This window comes from Lissotriton vulgaris, chromosome 10 (genome assembly GCF_964263255.1).
Source record: "Lissotriton vulgaris chromosome 10, aLisVul1.2, whole genome shotgun sequence".
NCBI classification, from domain to species: Eukaryota; Metazoa; Chordata; class Amphibia; order Caudata; family Salamandridae; genus Lissotriton; species Lissotriton vulgaris.
Genome location: NC_141698.1, coordinates 546475468 through 546497909, shown reverse-complemented (window position 1 = coordinate 546497909; position 22442 = coordinate 546475468). Strand labels below are relative to the sequence as shown.

At 45.3% G+C, this 22442-nt stretch overlaps 1 protein-coding gene across 2 annotated transcripts in view; it reads left to right on the top strand.

Moving 5' to 3' along the window:
- LOC147688502 (coronin-7-like) overlaps nucleotides 1-22442 on the top strand; it is a 1252182-nt gene that overhangs the window by 818156 nt on the left and 411584 nt on the right. For both annotated transcript variants that reach the window (XM_086941395.1, XM_086941394.1), the window contains exons 10-11: nucleotides 13138-13192; nucleotides 17876-17933. In XM_086941395.1, coding sequence (XP_086797521.1) covers nucleotides 13138-13192; nucleotides 17876-17933 — 113 coding nt within the window. The remainder of the gene's footprint in view (nucleotides 1-13137; nucleotides 13193-17875; nucleotides 17934-22442) is intronic.

Sequence of the window (22442 nt, the reverse complement as noted above, 5' to 3'; positions counted from 1 at the left end):
ACTAAGGTCCCACCTTCTATAGCTCCTGGATACCATCCCAGGTGATTATCACACCTTACAGATCCTTATAAATTGATAAAAAATGTAAATTGATACTTGTATAGCGCACTACTCACCCGCAAGGGTCTCAAGGCGCTTGTACGAATACCGCTGTGGAACCCATCCTGGCTTTCCCTGTGAGGCGTCCACTCCTGGGCACCCCCAAGGTGGAGGCCAGGCATCCTTAGCGTTGTGGGGGCCGTTGTGGAGATTAAGCAAGCTATTGCCCAGAGTTGCAGAGTGGGACTCCATGATTGGAATAGGCACCGAGGCGAGAATTATCAGGTCCGTGGAATTTTGAGCCCAAGACCCGCCGAGGCGGGGAATTGAACCCTAGTCCCGGGCTAGACCTCTGCATCAGGGTCTGCCGGGGACCCTGTACAATGTACAGTAAAAAACAATGAAATGTGGCTCGCTGAGTGCTATACTTGGTCTTTACTCACACTAGGCAGTGGAGTCACTTTTAAATATGGGGACTCCTAAGCAGCTGACTAACTGCAGAACAAGTTTATCCAATTGTGTAGATGTAGAGGTCGACGTGGGGAAAGAAAGTAGGGGAACTGTGGATGGAGAATCAGAGGGTGGGAATAACCGGAGGATTGAGTCAGTGGGTGGAGTCAGAGGTGTGGCCCAAGAGAGCAAAACATCCCAATTTGTTTTCTTTTTTTGGCTTTTCACTCACCAGTTTCAGAGTATCAATTTTTTATTCAACCAATGGATAGACTGTTTATTTAAGGTTTAATATGCGTTATTGATATCAAAATACATTCACAAAGTGGGATACGTCTCCAATCACAGAATGTCCAAAATACACGTAAAAGTGGAATGGCAAACCATTTGCCTCCGAGCCATGCAGTTTCTCTCATCAGCAATTCTCCCTTTTTCCACAAGAACAGTTCTAACATGAATGACAAAATATCCTAGTTTGCAAATGTTTTGCATAGAATTATGGCTCTTCCATGTTTGCCACTTAATACACCATCTGTTGCATAATCTGATCATTTAAACTAGAAAAATTGTTTGGAGCTCAAACGAATCAAAAGTTAAAATAATTTGTGACTTGTGTTGCTGCAAAGTGGAGAGCCCTTTGTAAAGGTTGAGTAGGTACCTTTCTCACTGCTGCATTTGTATGTTACACTGGTACTAATGAGAAATTTTTTTTGCAGAGACCTAGTATGTTTAAAAATGTCAAAATAATAAAGTATCAGAAAATGTACTGCATTACGCTCCAGCCTCTTTTTTGCTGCAGAATTTAGTCAACACTGCGGCACAGTTTCGTCTTCTATTGCTGCATAGTTTCAGTGCCCCCAGAGCAGGCAGCACATGTTAAAAGTGCTTGTGCATGATGCAGAGAGACCGTGAAGTTTGTGATCTTAGTTTGGTGTGCGTGTAAATCCAGCATTGCCGATCCCTTGTGAGTTGCACTACTACTGCTGAAACAAGGCCAATGAAGGTACCAATGGGTGAGGCGGACTGGCCTCAAGAGTCCTGTGACCTCAGGGACAGAGTCATTGTTGCTCTAGGGCAGTGGTCCTCAAACATTTTAATGCTGAGCCCAGCCCCCAGTGGGAAAAAAAAAGCACTGACCCTCCCCTCAAAATGTTTCACAATTATTCTATTAAACTGGCAATGTTTAAATATGTCTAGACTTATTTAAGTATTGCAGTTAAGTTCTGCTACCTTTTTAAAAATGCAATTAACATGATTGCAAAACATATTAATCTGGTCAGGCAGGCCTTACTAATGTGTAAAAGTATCCACAGCTTGATTATTAGAAATGGGGGTCTTCTACCCCTCTACTACCCCTCTACCCCTCTACTACCCCTCTACCCATATACTACCCCTCTACCCTTCTACTACCCCTCTACCCCTTTTCTACCCCTCTACCCCTCTTCTACCCTTCTACCACTCTACTATCCCTCTTCTAACCTTCTACCCCTCTAACCCTCTTCTACCCCTCTACTCTTCTACCCCTCTTCTATCCCTCTTCTACCCCTCTTCTACCCTTCTACCCCTCTACCACTCTTCTAGCCCTCTTCTACCCCTCTACCCCTCTTCTACCCACTGTAACTAGCAAAGACACTGTGTCACGGCAGCATCACTCTGCACTACCACATCATCACTCAGCACCACCACAGCATCACTCAGCACCACCACAGCATCACTCAGCACCACCACAGCATCCCTCAGCACCACCACAGCATCCCTCAGCGCCACCACAGCATCACTCAGCACCACCACAGCATCACTCAGTGCCACCACAGCATCACTCAGCATCACCACAGCAACACTCAGCGCCACCACAGCAACACTCAGCGCCACCACAGCATCACTCAGCACCACCACAGCATCACTCAGCAACACCACACCATCACTCAGCAACACCACAGCATCACTCAGGGCCAACACAGCATCACTCAGCGCCACCACAGCATCACTCAGTGCCACCACATCATCACTCAGCGCCACCACAGCATCACTCAGCGCCACCACAGCATCACTCAGCGTCACCACAGCATCACTCAGCGTCACCACAGCATCACTCAGCGTCACCTCAGCATCACTCAGCGTCACCTCAGCATCACCACAGCATCACCACAGCATCACTCAGCATCACCACAGCAACACTCAGCGCCACCACTGCATCACCGAGCACCACCACAGCATCACTCAGCAACACCACAGCATCCCTCAGGGCCAACACAGCATCACTCAACACCACAACAGCATCACTCAACACCACAACAGCATCACTCAGCACCACCACAGCATCACTTAGCAACACCACAGTATCACTCAATGCCACCAAAGCATCACTCAGGGCCACCACAGCAACACTCAGCTCCACCACAGCATCACTCAGCAACACCACAGCATCACTCAGCACCACCAAAGCATCACTCACGGCCAACACAGCATCACTCAACACCACCCCAGCATCACTCAGCACCACCACAGCATCACTCAGCACCACCACAGCATCCTTCAGGGCCACAACAATATCACTCAGGGCCACAACAATATCACTTAGCGCCACCACAGCATCACTCAGCACCACCACAACATCACTCAGCACCACCACAACATCACTCATCACGACATCAGTATCACTCAGCATCGCATTTGCAATAGTACACCACCACATCATCATCACTCGGCAAGACCTAAGTATCATTGAGCATCACCTAAGCATCGTCTCAGCACCAGTCACCACCACCCCCACCTCAACATCACTCAACACCACCTCAGCCTGCTCTCGGAATCTGCCATCTGTTGATGCACCCCTAGTGTCTGGCCGCTGCTAGTGTTATAATACAGGTAATAGTTCACAACCTTCAATCTCCAATCGTTTATGCCCCTAAAAAAAAATTTCACAAACAACCATTAGAATAGGCAAAAACAAGTTGCCAGCATTGCAAAAACAAAGGAAAAATTACGATTTTTTTATTGTACATACATTTTTTAATATGGTCGTTCTGTTGGACATAATGCCTTCTTGGTCATATATAAGGTAACAAAAATGCTTCTGGCACTTTTTTATTACAACTTTTCAGCATGCTGCACAGCAGCCACACTTCTCTACAGCCCAGCTTAAACACATTGGCAAAGTCAATAGCTCTGCCTAAACACTTATAAGGCCACAAAGGCGAGAACTATTGGCTATGCTAATGCTTGTCCTTCTCACCCCACCCCGCCCGTCCACGAAAAGGCCGAGACTTCCGTATAGGCCTTGGCTAGTTCTGCCGTCCTGGGACGCATTTTTAAAATGAAAAGTAGGGAAACGTATTCTATTAAATTAAGAATGTTGGGGCCGGTTTCCTTCCTTTCACTATGGCATAAGACACACTGGCTTCGCCACTGCTAAATTTAACTTTGAACCGGGAGAAGACGTCTGCCTCTTACTCTTGTGCACCCGAGCACACGGACTCTTCCTCTCTGGATACAGTGCTTCTTGCAAATTCCGTAGGACCCTATAATGGTAGCTCTGAAGGGCCTGCAGGAGGAAGGCGCAAAAGCAAACTTGAGATCTGTCTTACTCCCCATGCACATTTCTCATACCGAAGAGGGCCCTAGAGAAGTTGCTTTCAGTTTTTAGGTCAAAGCTTAGCGTGATCTGCGCACATGCGCAGTCTCGCTGGCGAGATCTAATGAGCTTTTAGTTACGGGCTTTAAGCCCTGCCCCTCTTTCCCATTGGCTGGCGTCACCGTTTATGCTAAACGGTGTCCAGCCATTGGGAAAGAGCACTTGGTGACGTACAGTTTTCTCTATTTCTGCCGTCCCACTTGGACGGACTGACCTGACTTCCTCCTGGCGTAAAAGGTTTGTTATCTTTATGGGGCTAAACACATGGCCCCATAAAGATAATAAAAACCTTTTACACCAGAAGGAAAGCAGGCCGTCCAAGTGGGACGGCAGGCAAAGAGAAAACTCGGCATCATGGCGAGCGCTTGTTTCATCTTGGATTCTAATGGCCCTGCTCCCAGTGCACTGTCCTGTTTCATACCCCCTCAGCCCCTCCCCATTACAGTCTGGGCTTAGTCCCCCTGACTCAGCGGATGATGCTGCAATATCGTGTCCTCTGGATAGCGCCCTGAAGCTCTTTAGATTAGCGTTATAACAAGTGCATGAATACACATCCCAGTATACTTCCTCCTGTGTCCCTTCATTTCCCTTCGCTGGCACTTTCCTCTCTTCCACCCCTCCACCCATCGCCCTTTCCTATGCTCCAAGTAGGCTCTTGTGCCCTAACCCCCTCAGCCCTCCATGCCGCAAAACCCCTTCCCACGCACGGCTCCCCCTCCATTTTACACACATCCCTTCACTTCTCCCCCCTGCGCCGCTTCTCCACATCCTGCCATTTCTCACCCTCTCCCCTCAGTTCTGGTTCTTCAACTCCTCCACCTCCGTGGGGGCACCCCGCACAAGCGCCCCCAACCTGGGCTGCACTTGCTGGCTCTCCAGCGCTCCCTCCATAAACTCCGCCTGCCCCCCGTGACAAAGCCCCCAGCCTGGGCTGCCCTTGCTGGCTCTCCAGCACTCTCCCCGTGCACGTCGCCCGGGCCTCCCCCGTGACCAGGGGGTGTCAGGCCGCCCTACCCCGGCCCTCAGGGCTGCCCGGCTGTCACCTGCACAATGGGGGGTGACAGACAGGTGAAAGCACTGGGGCGCTCTGCAAACACACACTGCCCCCCTCCTGTATGCTTCCAAGAGCGTTTAGCTACTTTGCTCTTCACCAGCCTTCCAAGGGGGGTCGCCGGGTGGACACAGTGCCATTTTCAACATTCCTTTCGCACGTTGCCAAAAACAAAGGCACAAGGTCACGAGTGCGCCTCGCTTCTGCCAGTGGTCCCTTTGTTTGGCCCCTCGGAGCGCTTTATGTGGCTGACATCACCTGAAGGCTGGGCCTCTGCATACCACCCTCTTCCGCCCAGCTACCCCACAAATGCAGAGAATGGGAGGTGTCTGCGAGCGCACCGTGTGCCCCTGTTTAAAATCTATATTAGTATCTATAGGCACGTATCGGGATTTACGAACGGTATCGAGTTTAAAAACGTCAATAAAACACGCATAACTATTTATATGTACGTGTGTAAATTAAGTGTATAGATGAAGCAAAACGGTATTGTGGAGTGATGGCTACATGTTAAACAAAAAGTTGCAAAGCGTGAATGCCAAATATGTTCTTGTTGTATATAACATACATATATGGGAAAATGAAGTATATTTTAGGTCTCCCTTTTTATACGACTCAAAAAACTTTCAAAGAAGGAGCTGCGTTGCGTGAACATTTATTTTCGAAAGTTTGGTGAATATTGTTCAAACTGCGCCAAAGTTATTCACACGACTAATAGTAGGAAGATCCTAATTATAACTACGCAGGGTGTGTATATATATATATATATATATATATATATGTTTTCCATTGTTGGTTCCATTTGCCGATTTATGCAGCGCTCAGAACGGGTGCGGCGCCCTGCAGCTGAACCACGCTGCTAACACATCAATCACTATTCCTCCAAGGAAGAACAAATCGGGTCGCACTCCACAGGTCGATTTTGCGATTTTTTTTAAATGTTTCTTTACATTCCAAAAACAAGGGCAGTTGTTACGATCTACGCGTTTCGGTATTCCAAATACCTTGCTCACGATTGGGCTTTGGAATGAGTGTGTATAAAGAATATGAGTGAAAACATCAAGTGACATTGTTGAATTGTGGGCACATGTTAAACAAGAAGTTGCCAAACATTAAGACTCAATGTTTTTTGTGTGTGTGTATATATATATATATATATATATATATGTGTGTGTGTCTGTAATGTTTTACAAGTTTTTGCTTTGTAACGTGTGTGCGTGTGTGTATAGTATATATGTGGTAACAGCAAACAATGATGTGTAACTGAAATATAATGACTTAATTTTAGCTTCAGCCAGACGGATATAAATTGTACCTCTAAAGTTAACGTTAATACACTCTCCTCTACCTCTACCTCTCTACCTTTTACCTCTATCTACCTCTCTCTACGCGCACACATATGCACATTTATATATATATATATATATATATATATATATATATATATATATATATATATATATATATACATGAGCATATATGTATGTATATATGTATATATATATATATATATATATATATATATATACATCTACATCTACATATCTATATAAGTACAAATTTAAATGCATGCATACATATATTTATACATATATGCATACATATGCGTGTTATGTACATGAAAGTTTGAAATACACTAATAAAAGCAAAGCTAAAAAGCCACCTAATTAAAAACAGAATTGCTTCAACTTAAACAAGGGCGAGACCTATTGCTTTTTCAATGCTTGTTGTTGGTGCTGCGTCATAGAATGCGGAGTCTTGCTTTATGATGTTACCGGTGTTGCTTGGAGACCGGCGGCAGGGGCTGCCAGGTAAAGCGCATTGAACAGTAAACTTGCCAGAGTCCGTGGGGGCTCACGTCTTTGTGACCACGTGTCTTTTGGTATAACTCGTCTCGCGCTAATCCGTTCGCCCTCAGGTGAGTCATTTTACCACAGTGTGCGTCCGCATAAACCCAGACGAGCTCCTGTACAGTGTTGTGAGCCTTAGTTAATCCGAGCTGTCCATTGAGTTTCTGTGGGGTCTCAGCTGAGCAAGTTCTTCCTCTAAATAATGCGAGTTCTTTGCTGCTGCGTGCCCATCTGGGCTTTCCATCTTTCATATGTGCCCAGTGGTGATGTAATGTCGAATTCTGGAGCGCCTACTCGAGGGCCAAGAGTCTTTGGTGCCCTTTTCAGGTCTGCTCTAAGTTTAAACCTTTTTAAATTTATGAAAATGATTATAATTAAAATAGTTATAGGGACTTTCAGCTAGCCCTCCACTTCAGCACAGGCTACTTCGGTAACATCCTTTACACCGACCATCATTACAACGACCTAGTTGTAACCATGCATGCCATTACAACTCAAGTCGGAACAACAACTTGCTCCAGGGGTCAGAAGGTGCTGAATTTAAAATCCAACACCTTCCCTATTGTTGCACAGACTGGAGTTGGAATAGTAAATTATACTATTCCAACACCCAGCGCCCCCCCCCCCTTTCAAGCACTTTGTTGTTCCGACTTGCGTTGTATTGGCATGCGTAAAAAAGAGCGCATCTTCACACAAAGTAGTTCCCTTCAGTGCCAGGGACTACTTTGGCAACGTGTGCATTCTGATACCAAAATATATTTTTGCTGTTAGACAATATTTTTTATATTAAGAAGAGCCCGTCTGCTTCCGGAAAAATCCAGTTTTAGGAAAACCATGACAAAATGAAACGAGCTTTGACAACGCCAAAAAGCTGATAGCTAATTGCAGGCCCATTGACTTTGTTAATGCTTGTTTTGAATCCTATAATTGAGGACTGGAAGCCAGCGGGTATCTGGGGGAGCGTGGCCAACCCTTATCCAAAGCCACTGGGTCTGTTCCTACAGTAAGGGAGCAATATAGGTTTGTGTAGCGCCTTGGGGTTTAGCTTCGCATAGAGCTGTTCTAGACTATAGGTGGGCGAGCCAACGAATTTACAAAGGCCAGCTAAGCCAAGGGTTTTGTTGGATACTTAAGAGTCGGTGCACGAGCCGAGCCATATAAAACATACAACCAACATCACGCACAAAGATCTCTACAAAATTTTAAAAATTATTTATTTAACGTGAAAGATTTTGCATTAAAATAATACATTATAGCACTGCATTGATATGTATTTATTAAAAGTGATGTTTTTTAAACATGAACTTAGATCGCATCTTTATGGGGTCGACATTCCAACAGACCTCGAGCTGAGCTAGAGCCAGGCTTCAGGCTCGAGCTTTCAGTGGCTCACCCACCTCTCTTCTAGACCCACTGGATCTCAATAGATTGTGGGGATTCAGGGCGTGGAGTTCGGATCTGGGAGTTTGTTGCTGTTCTTGGATCTGTCCAAAGACTTCGAGGAGCAGGTCTGCATATATGCCAACACTTTAGAACTGGAAACTGGACAATTTATAAAAAAAAAACTAAAAAAACAGGGGACTGTGTTTTCCTTATTGTCTTCTATTGAAGCAGAAGGAATTTTAGGCAGCCGACTACCTCATTTCCTACTAACATCGAGAATGTCCGCATGGATGGGGCCTACTGCACTGAGTACCTCGCCCCCAGCACATGCCCTGGGTCAGTTGGTTTCCACCTTCCTCATTGAAAAGTACCAGCTTTTTTTCAAGATTTCGACTTTTTTAAACGACCTGGAGCAGGTACTGGATCAAGACCGGTTTGTTTTCTTTTGGCAATTGGGCATCCGTTTGCTTTAATAACCATACAGGGTGTTTGTTATAGGTAGCTGTAAAATACCTTTCAAGGCATTTCATTCTGTATTTTGTTGTGTTTAGTGTACATTTCTGGGGGGTAGAAAAATACAGTTTGTGCTGCTTGATATTTCATTTTTTTTCATGGCCTTGACATTAAAACACCGGACGTGCTCATTAACTACTGAACATTTACCAATATTAGTCCCAATCCTAATATTCGTGGTCTCAGTGTCCTGTCAGGGCTGAAAGTACAGTACTTGGACGAATCCATTCTTGAACTCGGGGGGCGTGAGGGGCAAAGCCCGGGAGTCGTTTAAAGTGTGCTCTGAGGAGCCTCGCCTGCAGACCCCGGGTAAAGGCTTTTATGTGGGGAGTGGCTGGCGGGAAGGAGCTCTATTGTCACTCCAACAACTTGTAGACAAGTCTGCGCAAGAACCCAACACCTGCCAGCATATGGATCACTCTGAGCTGCTGACAGGCGAATTTGTCACACTTTGAACTGCTTCTATAGTGGCAGAGCAGCCTGCAGGCCATGTCGTGTTTACTTAGCTAGGCCCCGTCTATAGGTGGCAGAGCAGGCCGCGCTGCATTTTCTAGAGCGTCTCCTGCGAGTCCTGCCTCAATTCTACTGATCTCAAAGTGAACTACCATTTTGTGCAGCAAAATGAGCTGCAGATTTATTGGCTCATCTATGGCTTTGGTGAACCAATTTTTCACTATTTTCCCTGCTTAGAGCTACAAAGGCGGTAAGGAGTTTCAGGTAGGAACACTGGAATTATTCAATTTTGTGGCCGCAGTGTTTTCCACATAACTATGCATTTGCCTCACATTCCACCATCTGCTGCGTAATCCGCAGATAAAAAAAAAAAAAAAAAAGACTCCTAGCTGAAACGGATCAAAAGTGACTAAAATAGAAGCAACATGAGTTGACTGGTCACCTTTCTGTTGCGTATTTCTGTATTTGGGTGGTAAAGTGGTACTAAAGAGGAGAAACATGTACACAGATAGAATTAATATGTTTAAAAATTGAAAAAGAATGAGTTAATACTAACACATAATGTGTTGCATAACGCTGCATAATTTGCCTTTTCTTGACACATAATTTAGTCAATCCTGTTACAAAGTCTAGTCAACCCAGATGCATAATGTGGTCCTCCTGTGCCACATGATTATAGGTAGCCATGGGTATATGGAACTCCTGTGGTGGGCTGGATACCTGAGGAGTAGGGAGTGCACCCTGAGGGTACTCACAGCAGTAAAGTATAACTAGGAGAATATGTACATTCCACACGAGATTCTCTAGGTTATTCCTCATTCATACTTTGATCAGACATAGTACACAGGTGAATTACTATGGATTTGCAATAAATCTGCAGATATTAAAATTCTGATGCGGTTAATTATTCACAATATAAACCCAATTGGAATTATATGAGTCTTTAAATGTTTATTTCTTTATCCTTGTGTATTTAAACTAAGGCTTCAGGTTATAGTAACTCAGGGTCAGTTGTACCATTTTTTTGCGTTTATAAGAATCATATTTTTCTCTGAAATGTATTGAAACTAAAGAGGGTTTCTAAGCCTGTGTTAAGCACCCCTGCCACCTATGAGGCAATAACACTTCTCTTTTTAAAATAATGTGGCATGGATATTTTTTTAAATAGAAAAATGTATTGTAAGTGTTTGACCGTGATGTTTATGCAGCAGCATGCATTATATGCTTGCAATAAAAAAACGAATACAAAAAAGTCACATCAGATTGCGATAGCTAGACCATCTTACTTTGCTAACGCTTTGTTCAACTAGACTCTGGGGCTTGAGGCTAGACTGGGGCTGTTGTCTAGATTCGGTAGTATGTGATTTGTGAGTCGAAGAGGGCATTAAGACTGAGGCGATGGGATAGTGCTCTTTGTTGAGGAACTTTTTAGGACAAGCTGACGGAGACGCTTGCAAGACGGTTAAAGGTTGTGAAAACAATTGGCAGAGCGTGTCTTGTATGTGTAGATGGGTTGGATTATATAAAGAAATAGGGATTAATTTGTGGTGGTGGAGGTAGAGTGCGGCATTGGGGCTGTGAAGGAAAGATTGAAATAGCAAGTATTTGTGGTTTGGTTGCATGTAAGATGAAACAAGGGAAAGAGAAGGCTTCGTGAAATGTGATGATGGATTCTGGCTGTGGAGTGTACTGGGGGATCTAGAATGGTCCTCTTAGAAGACTATTGGCAATTTGGGAGGACCTACTTGAAGAAGGGGATCTGAATGAATGGGCAAATGTGCTTGAGAGCGGGTTTTGGAAGATGATTCAGCCCCCCTCATGTAATGGTGGGAGCGTCCCACCGGGAACATGTTGGAATCTGAAGTAGGCAACCCGACAGCACAGGGGCCTGAGAGATTGTGGTGTCAAGCTCAAGTCTAAGGCAAAGAGTGTCGCTTCTCTATGCATTCATTTCCCCACTCATTCGAACCACTTGAACGTCAGCTATGGGGCATGTTTATTAATTGCAGTGTAGAAGTATTTTTGTTGCCACCTCAAGTCTAATAAATCAAAGACAGATAGTAAAAGGTGAGATAACAAAGTTAATGGCAAAAGGACAGAGGTCAGAGCTGTTATGGCGGTGATCAGGAAGGTGGTCTTGGTTTTGTGTTATGGGTCTTTTCGCTGGCTGCCATGAGTGTGTGCATGGTTGCCACTGAGTTTGTGGGGCTTATCTCTGTAGGTCCTATTGACTTGGTTGATGGAGGGGTCACTTCTGGTGGTTTTCTGACATGTCACCATCCCATTGCCATGCAGAGGTCTTGGCCTGGGCTTGCCCCATTGATTGCCTGTTCTTCATTTATGAGTTCTGGCTGCTAGAGCAGCTACTGTCTCACTGACGTATTGCTTCCCATGCTATAAAATGTAGCTGGAGTGGGTTTTGGCTGTCCCCAGGTGACTATAATTCTCTCACTTCATTCTGTTGACTATTTGGTGTATAAATCCACCTCCTATTGATTGCTTTCATTCAAGTGCTTGAGGGACTATTTCATACCTCGAATGTACTCTAAACCATCACCCATTAAAGTCTTTATCACATACATTAATTGTATATAGAAAACAGTCCTTTTTTGTTTTTTTTCACTGCAACAAGCTTTTCTTTAAATGTTTTAGTCAGGACTCTAATTAAAATCCAGACGCATTAGCTTTGCAAATGCTTTTTCTGTGTGGAAGTTTGTTGTCACATGTGCCTGGTTTTGCCTGTGTTCGGCTACAGTAGTCTGCTGTCGATCGACAGGTTCTATTCTGTGGGTGTTCTTGTTATTGCCAGGGGCGTTTCTATTGGTGCCACTGGTGCAGTGGCACAAGGTCCCACTGAACCCTGGTTACTGCGGTAATTCCCAGTTCGACCAGGGTGGCCATTTCTTTCCTTGCATTCAGGCCCATGCCACGCTGACCACGTCACTGGTTGCCACACAGGGGGGCAGGCTTCCTATGGTAGCATGCAGAAGACACCACGATCCCGTATACCAGGAAGCTTGTTGAAGCGGGTGAGCCGGAAGCTCACCGGTGCGTGGGTCTTCCTTGTTCCGCAGGGAGGTCTTGCTGTTTGCACACAGCAGCACAGACACCCCATTCAGATCCCAGCTCACTGGCACTGTTGGCACACGTCCCTGGCGCATGGAGATCCTGTGCCTCCGGTTCTCCTGGCTGCGATGCCAGCCGCTTGGCTCCTGTCAGCATCCAGTCCACAGACCCGCGTCGGCCTGACCCCAGCGACTGTGGTTAAACTCTTTATTAAATGGTTGATCCGAGGGAAGCTCCTTGTGGTGGAAAGTACATATTGTTTAGCCAAGCACCTTAAGAAGTGGCATTTCCCACAGAGCGGCCACAGGCAGGATGGGCACAGGAACAAAACGTATTGTTCCCAGTAGAGGCATCACTGAGAGTGAACTGTGCATTGACTAGGCACTGGCTCTGTGAATATAAAGATCTGCTTGTGTGAGGTAATTGAGCCCTTCCGTATGTTATACCTGTATATCATTCTGTCTGTGGGGGAAGCTTGCACTCCAGATATCCCTGTTCGGCTTGTTCTTTCTGTGATGTGATATAGTGAGAGGCGCTGCTCCTATTAGATCTGTAGCTTGTGTATGAGGAAACTTGCACTGTGACTTTCTGTTTTACGGGTTCCATTACTGTATTTTTATTAAGCGTGATCAGCCAGATTCTTTGATCAGTCTCTCAACAAGGGTTTTTAATGATAAATTCCATATTTCTTATTGCAGGACTGTGATTCCTCTGTACGACCCGGACACTAACCTGTTGATACTGGCTGGGAAGGTGAGTGAGCATTGGGGGCACTGGTGCCGAGAAAAGGGGTGGGGGCCGGCTGGCACTTCTCGAATTACGAATGGGGTTGCGATACCGATGTATCTTTCTACACTGGAGGGTAAGGATAGCACTACTAGGCTTATTTTCTGGAAGATATTGATGAACTTAAATGTGATGTGTTGTTTGTGTTCAACTTTATTTCATTAATAAGCACATAGCTCTCTCATGGCATCTTGGCGCCAAATGCAAAGCCCATTTTTTTGTGACCCCCTCCTCACTTTTTTTTTATCACCCCTCCTCACTTTTTTTTATCATACACAAGTTCAGACCTCTTCTAAAACCTTCCAAGGCTATATGCTTGTTGAGTGTGAACCATGCCCATTAAAAAGTAGTATGAGTAATCGCCTGTGTGGCCTGGAGATACAGACTGCTATGGATCAATATCCAGGTGTAGGCCGCTGTCTTTGATTTGAATCTAGTTTGAACCCACATGTAGGCCACCTACTTTGGTTTGAATCTTGTTTGAATCCACAGGTAGGCCACCTACTTTATTTGAATCTAGTTTGAATCCGGTGGTCTCTCTTTTTTGGGTCCGCTGACCTGATCTGTGTTGCTTGTCATCGGTTTCTAGATATATGTTGCTTGACAAAAGTGCACAGATCTGGGTTGCTTTCTGTTGTTATCCTCCACTTTCTTTCTTCTGACTGGGGTCTTGTTTTTGGCTGGTCTTTGGATTGGTTCGGTTTGAAAATTCCTTGGTAATTTTTCTCCTGCATACCAGATCATTTCTCTTTCTTAATAGCTAGTTTTGTGTCACTTCAGGTTGACTCATAGCTGGTTCATTTCTCAATGTCCCCTCTTTCTCAGTGATGTACTCACCAGGATTTGGGTGCACTTGTAGTTTTAATCCAAATCTGTCCAGTCTGTCATTTTTGGTATTCGTTGGCTCTCATTGATAAACCTTGTCAAAACTCTCTCTCTCTGGTGGGCCATATTTTAGTTTTTTCCAATATCTGATGATATTTGTCTTTTTTCAATGCGTGTAAACCACACACCGTTTTGTTTGTTTACAGCTACCACAGATGCTACACTTACAGCCAGATTCATCAAAGTAAATTCGGCTCGCAAAGGGCCAGATTTTGAGAATCTGGTCCTTTGCGAGCGCTATTTTTGCATTTGGGATTCATCATCCCAAATGCAAAAATCGCAATTCTAGAAATCGCTAAATTGCGATTAATTGCATTTAAGGAATCTCAATTTGAGATTCCTTAAATGCAATTCATGAACCATTTAAAAATTGCGAATTGGCAATCTGGGGCCGCTATTTACAGCGAAGTCTAACTACGTGGTAAATAGCGAAAACTTAGAAAAATGCACTTTAGTGCATTTTTCTAAGTTGTATGTTACACACACACATGTCCTTTGGACATGTGTGTGCGCAACACCAGTGTACATTGCCATTTCAGGGGTGCTACAGGGTGTCCTTTGGACACCCTGGCACCCTTGAAATTGCTTCCTTATTTGCGATTTGCTAATTGCTAATCGCAAATAAGGAATGACTCCCCATTCATTCCTATGGGCCTTTTGGCCCATAGGAATGAATGTGCCATTCCTTATTTGCGATTAGCAATTAGCGAATCGCAAATAATGAAGCTGTAGAAATCGCATAAAATATTGCGATTTCTACATGCATCCTGTTTTGCGAGTCTTTAATAGCGATTCCTTAAAATTCGCTATTAAGGACTCGCAAAACGTTACTTTGATGAATCTAGGGGTTAGTCTCATATTTGTTTTTAGTATTCTTTTGGACCTGTGCGTTTGTGTATGTGTGTGACTGCTTGAACTAGTTGCATATGTTTTTTCCAAGCTGCTATATTATAGTTTTCCTTGGTACATACAGTTCACATACAATTCTGATCTCTTGACATTGCTAACACACGAGATCTTCAAATTCATATTACTATTACTTAAAAGCCACACTTGTCCTTCAACTACTACACATTTTATTGTTTGGAATTCCTTAAATTCTAATACAGATTGTAGTCGATTGGAAAATGTGTTCTAACCTACAGAAAAAATATGTTTCTGCAAACCTTTCCGGAATTCTAAAAATGCCCATTTTCCTGTCACTGCTAGGAATGTTGTCCTGTGCCACCTACACTCTACATATTATCACAAATATTTTACGTTATGCACCAGTTTTAGTTATCATCGATTTGTGATTTCATAACGTTTCTTATTAACATGTCCCCCTTCAGACAACAAACTTATATGAAAACCACAAATAAAATAAGTCTTGGTAGAGTTTCTTTTTCGTCCATAGTTCTATGAAAGGGCAGCAGCTCCAGATGAATCCTACTGTGTCATCTCCAAGGGATTCAAAAATCCCGTTCCTCGTCACAGCAGAATTTGAGGTTTTGCCTGGTGTGCGTGATGGTGTTCAGGTTTTTTATTGTGATGCTCACATTTTGATTGACAGTATGAGGCATTGTTTCTGTCTTCATTGCCTAGCCCAGTTTATCAGTGAGGGCATTGGTCTAGCTGAGCCTGAAGGAGCCTTTTGAGTTCCAGGAACCTGCTGCTATGTTTTTCTGAATCTTTCATAATATCTTCTTTTGTTGTTTTTGCATTAGTAAAGTGGGTCTCTATCATTACTATGTTTACAACCACACTTTGAACAACTCAAAAAGTGCTGAAGGAGCAGAATAAAAAAGTGAGTTTTGGCAAACAAGGCTTTAGGTAGACATTGGGCTTGCCATTACCTTTTAATAAAAATCTCTATACTCCTCTTGTTGACCATCCACCTTAGGAAACAAGCTCCCCTTAACAACATCTTTGGAGTTGAACTCTGTTTTTTTCCTTCCAACATTCTAATGTGAAAGAGATTGGACTGATGACCTACAGCCATTTGTGGTTTCTCATAATTCAGTCCTCCCAATAGAGTCCAATCAAAACCTTAAATGACAGACATTGTAATGGTTTCCAATACAACGAGGGGGCCCCTGAGAGCGAATAAAGGTGGAGACGCAGGGGAGTAAAGCAATAAATAAACACAGAAATGTCTCCACCCCAATTAAATCAAAACGGTGCTAAGCAGTCACCAGAGATACAATCTTCAATTAATTTTGCCCCGTAAGGATTGTTTTCAATGCATTATGTGGTTTTCCGCCTTTACCATTTTTTCTATCTATGTTTGAATGACTGGATCCATTAGGGTCAGGACTAATGTGATTGTGTGAATGTGGAACATATGTTGTAAGCCTGTTTGTGAAGTTTGTGAAGTTGAATGAACATTGTGGGGAAATGTAGTTTTGTTTTTATGTCTTTTTTGGTGTTAACTGTATTGTACATATGAAGATCGATTAAATAACTTTTATGGATTAACACCTTAGAAACATTGTTTTTTGACTGTTTTCCATAGGGAGGGAGATTGTATCTCTGGTGCCTGCTTAGCACCGTTTTGATTTAGTTGGGGTGGAGACATTTCTGTGTTTATTTATAGACATTATGATAGTTCCTTTGCAGGTTTCCATTAATCTTCCTGAGAAGATCCTGCTAACGTGAAAGAAAAATACAATTTCACTCTCTCCCCTCACTAACTCATCCATTTACTGCAGGCTCAATTATCTCACCTCCTACCAATTGCCCACCGGAGGTACAGTGCGCCACATCTGTATTTATTAGTGCATATCCCACCCATTAGGTTTTCTCTCATACCTCATTCTGATACAGCCAAGGAACTCAAATAACTGTAAGGATGAAGCTATGTTTGTTTGATCTTATGACTAAGCAATGGAAGCAACCACTGGGGAGCAGCCACAGCTAAGGGGATTGGAATGGCGCTCAACAAAAGAGCCTGCGTGCGAGGGAGCACCATCTAGGGTGTGGTGGCGTTAATAACGTTTTGGACATAGCTGAGTGGAAGAAGAGAACAGTATTTAAATGGACGAGCCTGCCTGAATGAGGAACTCATCTGAGAGTATCGTAGGAAGAGGGCAAGTTGCATCTAATGCGAAAGAGCCAGCAGTAGCTTACTGCAGGACCAAGTCTCCACAATCCAGCTTTATCATTGAATGTATTTGTTATGGTGCTTTATCATTGCAGGTGATGTATGAGGCCCAAACCAGGGAAAATTATTTCAGGTACGAGCCTATATGCGATACACAGAACATTCAAATGTAGGATGCTATAGAAATGTCACCACATGGCAGAGGGACTGGTGTGGGGCACGCAAGATGCTGTCACTAGAGGAATCGGTTGTCGGGTCAGCATGATGCTGTTGTCGCCTTCACAAACCTTTAATAGAGCCATCAAAATGCTCTCTGCCTGTAAAGGCCTGCTGTTGGGTCACTCTGATAGTGCCACTGCCCATGGAGCTTGCTCTAGAACTAGCATGATGCTATCACTGCCTCTAGGGACCTGTTGCAGTGGCTGTGTTATACCTGTTGTACTCACTGCCTTACGGGCCTTCTGTATGGCCAGCATGATGCTGTCACCGCCTGTAGAAGCATTGTTGTGTGTACGCTCTGGCGTATAGGATAGAAGGATGCTTCACACATGCACCACGAGGCGGCACAGCTTTAGAAGATGTGACCTATAAGCGTTCTCCACAAAAGAAAGGATACTGTTCATGTCGAAATGTGGGGGTAAATAATTTGTTTTTTCACTGGTAACCTCTACATTCTTTTTCAGGGGGAAAGCACAATCTACTGCTGTGAGGTGTCGACGGCAGTCCCAGCACTAACCCAAAGTAAGACATTCTTCATCATGATCTCATGAACATCCTTTAAGCATTATCAAGAACGGAGATAACCTCTCACAGAAAGAAGCCAGCAGCATGAACGTCAATTCACCAAAAAAACAGGGGAAGCAGGAGTGACATCGCATGCCATTTGACCTTTACTTTCACTCACACACACATTCTCACACATCCACATTCAGTCTCACACACACTCACAGAAACACACTCTTAGCTGCGTGCATGCACACAACATCCATTTAAAAGCATCTTTCACTTAACTCAGCTGCCCGGTAGGGTCATTTCCAGCTCGTTGTACTCCATTTTTAGGGCTCGTCTGGCGTTGCAGCGCGAAGCGCTGTCGCCAGCGAGCCTTATTGTGGTTGTGGTTGTGTTGCCTCCCCAAGTGGTACAGACCGGTGCACGAGCAGACTCCGGTCTGTGAACGTGCTTCTAAGACGCGCATCCCAGAAACGGGCGAAGACTGCAGGCGCCACCACTCGCACGAGCCACAGGGAACGCCAACATGCACGCTCACGGCGTCATGCTCCTGCGTCTCTTCCAAGGCTGTTCTGCGCTCCAGGCCGACTTGTTGGCCTTGTGTTCTTTTGTATATATATAATGCAAACGCATAGTCATTTTTTCCACCGTACCCCTTTGTTTTTACTCTGCGCTGCCCACCCACCTCTATTTATTTACTGTAATAACAATCTGGGTAACTTTGGGCAGTGCATCTTTAAACATGGCAGCCACGTCTTGCGCGCACTCGCCCACCTCTATTTAATTCAGTAACATTTATGCAGCTGTTGGTTGTAGAGGCTGTTCAATAGCTGTCATGTTTTTGGCGGCGATGCAGCACATGCATAAACATAACAGGGGGTCACAGGAAATTAGATTGCATCCCTGAACTTATTTCACCAGGGAGTGCAAGGAGCTGGGAGGCTACATTGTTTATTATGCTGACGGGCTGGACTTCTCCTGGTGGCAGCCCCACCCTGGAGCTCTCTCTTCCCCCGATACCGGATGATGCGTGGCCGTACATCGGGGAGAGCTGCGCTTGCCATGGTGCTCCTCGCAACTTATTTCACCAGGGAATGTGAGGACTAATAATGGACCTATGTGAGGAGCTGGAAGGTTGCATTGTTTATTATGCTGACAGGCTGGACTTCTCCTGGCGGCAGCCCGGCCCTGGAGCTCCCTCTTCGCCCGATACCGGGTGATGCATGGCCGCACATCGGGAGAGCTGCACTCGCCATGGTGCTCCACAGTGAGTGCCTGGGGCAGGGAGGCCGCATAGTTTATGCTGACATGAGCTAGACTTGGCTTGGCGGCAGCCATCCATGGAGCTCGCTCTACACCTGATATTGGGTGATACGCGATTAGGGAGCGGGTAGAGCAGAGCTTGCCATGGAGCTCTGCGGGTTCCTGCTGCTGGGCCATTGTGGCTGCTGCCCTAGTAAAAAAATCTAGGCCCTCTTACTTCTCTTCCGGTCGGAAAACTCCCTATACTTATTATTTCCCCCTGGGTTCCTGTTTTACGGCAATAGCCCTGTGCCCTTTTCTTCCAAATCGTTATCTCCACTCTTTCACTTTTATATCTCCTCCTGCCCGAAGTCCCTTACCCCTCAAATATGTTTTTTCTTTGGTACAGTCCACTCTACCCCTGCTTATAGCTCAGGACCGCTCCCCCAATTTATACCTTAGTACATCTACCCCAACTTCTTCCCTAATACAACCACAGCACCCATTACCTTACTACCTCTCCTGCACCTTAAACCCACCACCTCCAGATATACTGTATCACTACTGTTCCTGCCTCTACCCTAAAATCTTTACCCATGCCAGTACCCTGTGCATGTGCTTGGGTGAAATCAGTTTGGTTGGCCCGGTTATTATGCTTGGTCACCATGGCAATATGATTTACAGGCACTGAAACAATCTTGAAGTTGTCGGCTTCTAACACACATCTAGACTCATCGCAATTTTAATAACTTAAAAAAGTTTTTTTTTTATAAAAACCTTTATTATATTGTTCAACACAAAGTACAAAAGTAGCCCTGCAACGACAGGGGCCGGTCACCACATGTATGCGACACGTATCAGAAGTTCCAATAACACAGCTCTTCAGCCGACAACCCATGGGTCCGGCAGCGGTAACGGATAGACGGTGCATTGAAAACATTTCGGATCAAGGATATACATAAGGTTTCATTTTATATTTAACCCCCCCCCCCCCCCCCCCCCCAAAGACAAGATAAAGAAGAAGATACAGGATATCCGGAGCTACACACTCGGAGGTATAAGAAATGCGGGTAGGTGTTAAAAGGCAGTCGCGAATCAAGGTAGACCAACAGTAAAGATGCAAGGGCTAATAAGTTCACTAAGGGTGAAGAACAAAACTACCCATCTCTCATCATAGCCACCCACCCCAGACCCCTCCCACTTGTATGCTTCAGGATGAAACCGAAAGTATCGCTACCGGACCCTGTGAGAAGAAAGAAAAGGGGCCATAGAACACAACAAAGGCAAAATAACAAACCCCCCACGCACCCCCCACCCTGCACCCCTGCAATGGCTACGGCCTACCCCACTAGCAGCGTGCCTGTCGTCCAGAGGAATACCCTAATGAGAGAGAGAGAGAAAGAAAAGGGGCCATAGAACAAAACAAAGGCAAAATAACAAACCACCCTGCACCCCTGCAATGGCTACGGCCTAACCCACTAGCAGCGTGCCTGTCGCCCAGAAGCGTCCCTAAAAGAGAGAAAGAAGCGGAGGAGGAGAGACAAAAACACACTCCCGGACTCCCTTACCCCCCACCAGATGCGACCACCCGGAAACAAGTTCAAAATAGAATGCAGCGAAATACACTATCAATCCGGGGAAGCATGATACATACCACCCGACTCCCGCACTTCACAGGTCACACTCCCAGCAGCAGATTAAATTATTTTCCCGCACCCTAAAAAGCCCCACAAGTTAACCCTGGCCAGTACGAATTATCACTGGAGCACTTCTAACCCAGGCCATAGCAACAATGAGAGAGGTAAAGCTTTCATAAAAGTTCAAGTCAGTATGAGCAAACCAAGTAAAGGATAAAAGTTCACGATCTCCACAGAGCAAGCGAGGAAAAGCGTGGAAGGATGAGAAAACTCTCCAATAGTCACAGGCGATCTTGTTGAGGCAGTCAAGGTCGTCCATAGTGATATTCAGCGAGATAGGGTTCAAGCAGGGGACGCTGACAATGTTCACGGGCGCGTGATCTGTCTTATAGGAATCAGCAGCGCAAAAGGAATCCGGCTTCTGCACAGGGACCTCAAAGTTGGACATACGATGTTCCGTGGGTAGTACCGCTGGCTGCGATGATGGCGAAAAGCCGCCGTCCGGTCTCCGGCAAAGATCGTCCATTGTTGCCGACAGTGCCTGGTAGTTGACGATGATCTGTGAGTGGAGAGCTCTAATGGCCGCCATTACGGCGTGCAGCGGTGGTGTGCCTTCTTTCCCCTCCATCTCCTCTCGCAAAGCGACAGACCATGATGCAAACCCCGGAGGTCGACTACTCCGGGGTAGCAGGCAAATCCGGAGCGGACACCAACAACGGGCGCTCTCACCTCTCGATTTTGCACCTTCGCCGCTGATCAGGGCTCCCGTCCGCACCCCCGCGACAAGCTTACTCTGTCTCCGGGCGTCGGATACAGGGCCGCAGCAAAAGATGTGTCACGCAGTAGCGGGTGCGTTGCAGGCAGGATACGAAATCGCCGTTAAAAAACAGGTAGAGTATGTCTCCGTTTTGGAGACCGGACGAAGCCCAAAGTTCACAGCCGATGTTGTTCAATTCCAGCCCGGATGAGTTGGAAATCGAGGCCCCGGCTTCCACGCTGGGGCAGGCCGAGAATAAAACACGGCGTATCTCCGTCACCCGATGTGATAAAAAGTTCGGGATTGCGCCTTCAGAGTCAGTCACTCCTCATGTACACGGGAGTCCGGTGTGAAAACAGGATAACTTGCAGGATATACGAGCTGCTGGCAGAGGTCGGCGGAGCCGGGAGCTTATGCGGCCATCTTGCTTGCTGGCGTAGCTCCTCCTCAATTGTAATAACTTTTATTACATATTTATTCAAGTCTGTAAGCAACGTTGAATACAATTCTTTTTTTTTTTTGGAAAACCTTTATTTGACATTTCAACCAAGTACACACACGGGCCTACAACCCCCAGGGCCGGCGGCTAAGCAGTTGCAACACTATAAAACAATCAAAACCCAGACTCAGCATCCCGGGGAGCGGATTCGCCACGTCCACCATACGTACTGGTTGTAAAACATATCAAGTTGGTAACAGGATAAAAAGGTTCCATTTTATAATATAAGATAGAAGGATCAGGTGCCATACAATATATCAAGTTGCGAAAAAAGGGGGGGGGGGGGCGAAATAGCAATATGTCCACAGTTAAATCATCTTCGTGTAAGTCAGCGGCGTTAAAACATACTATTCAGGATTTAAGCAAGCGTACAAATACATTCGTGC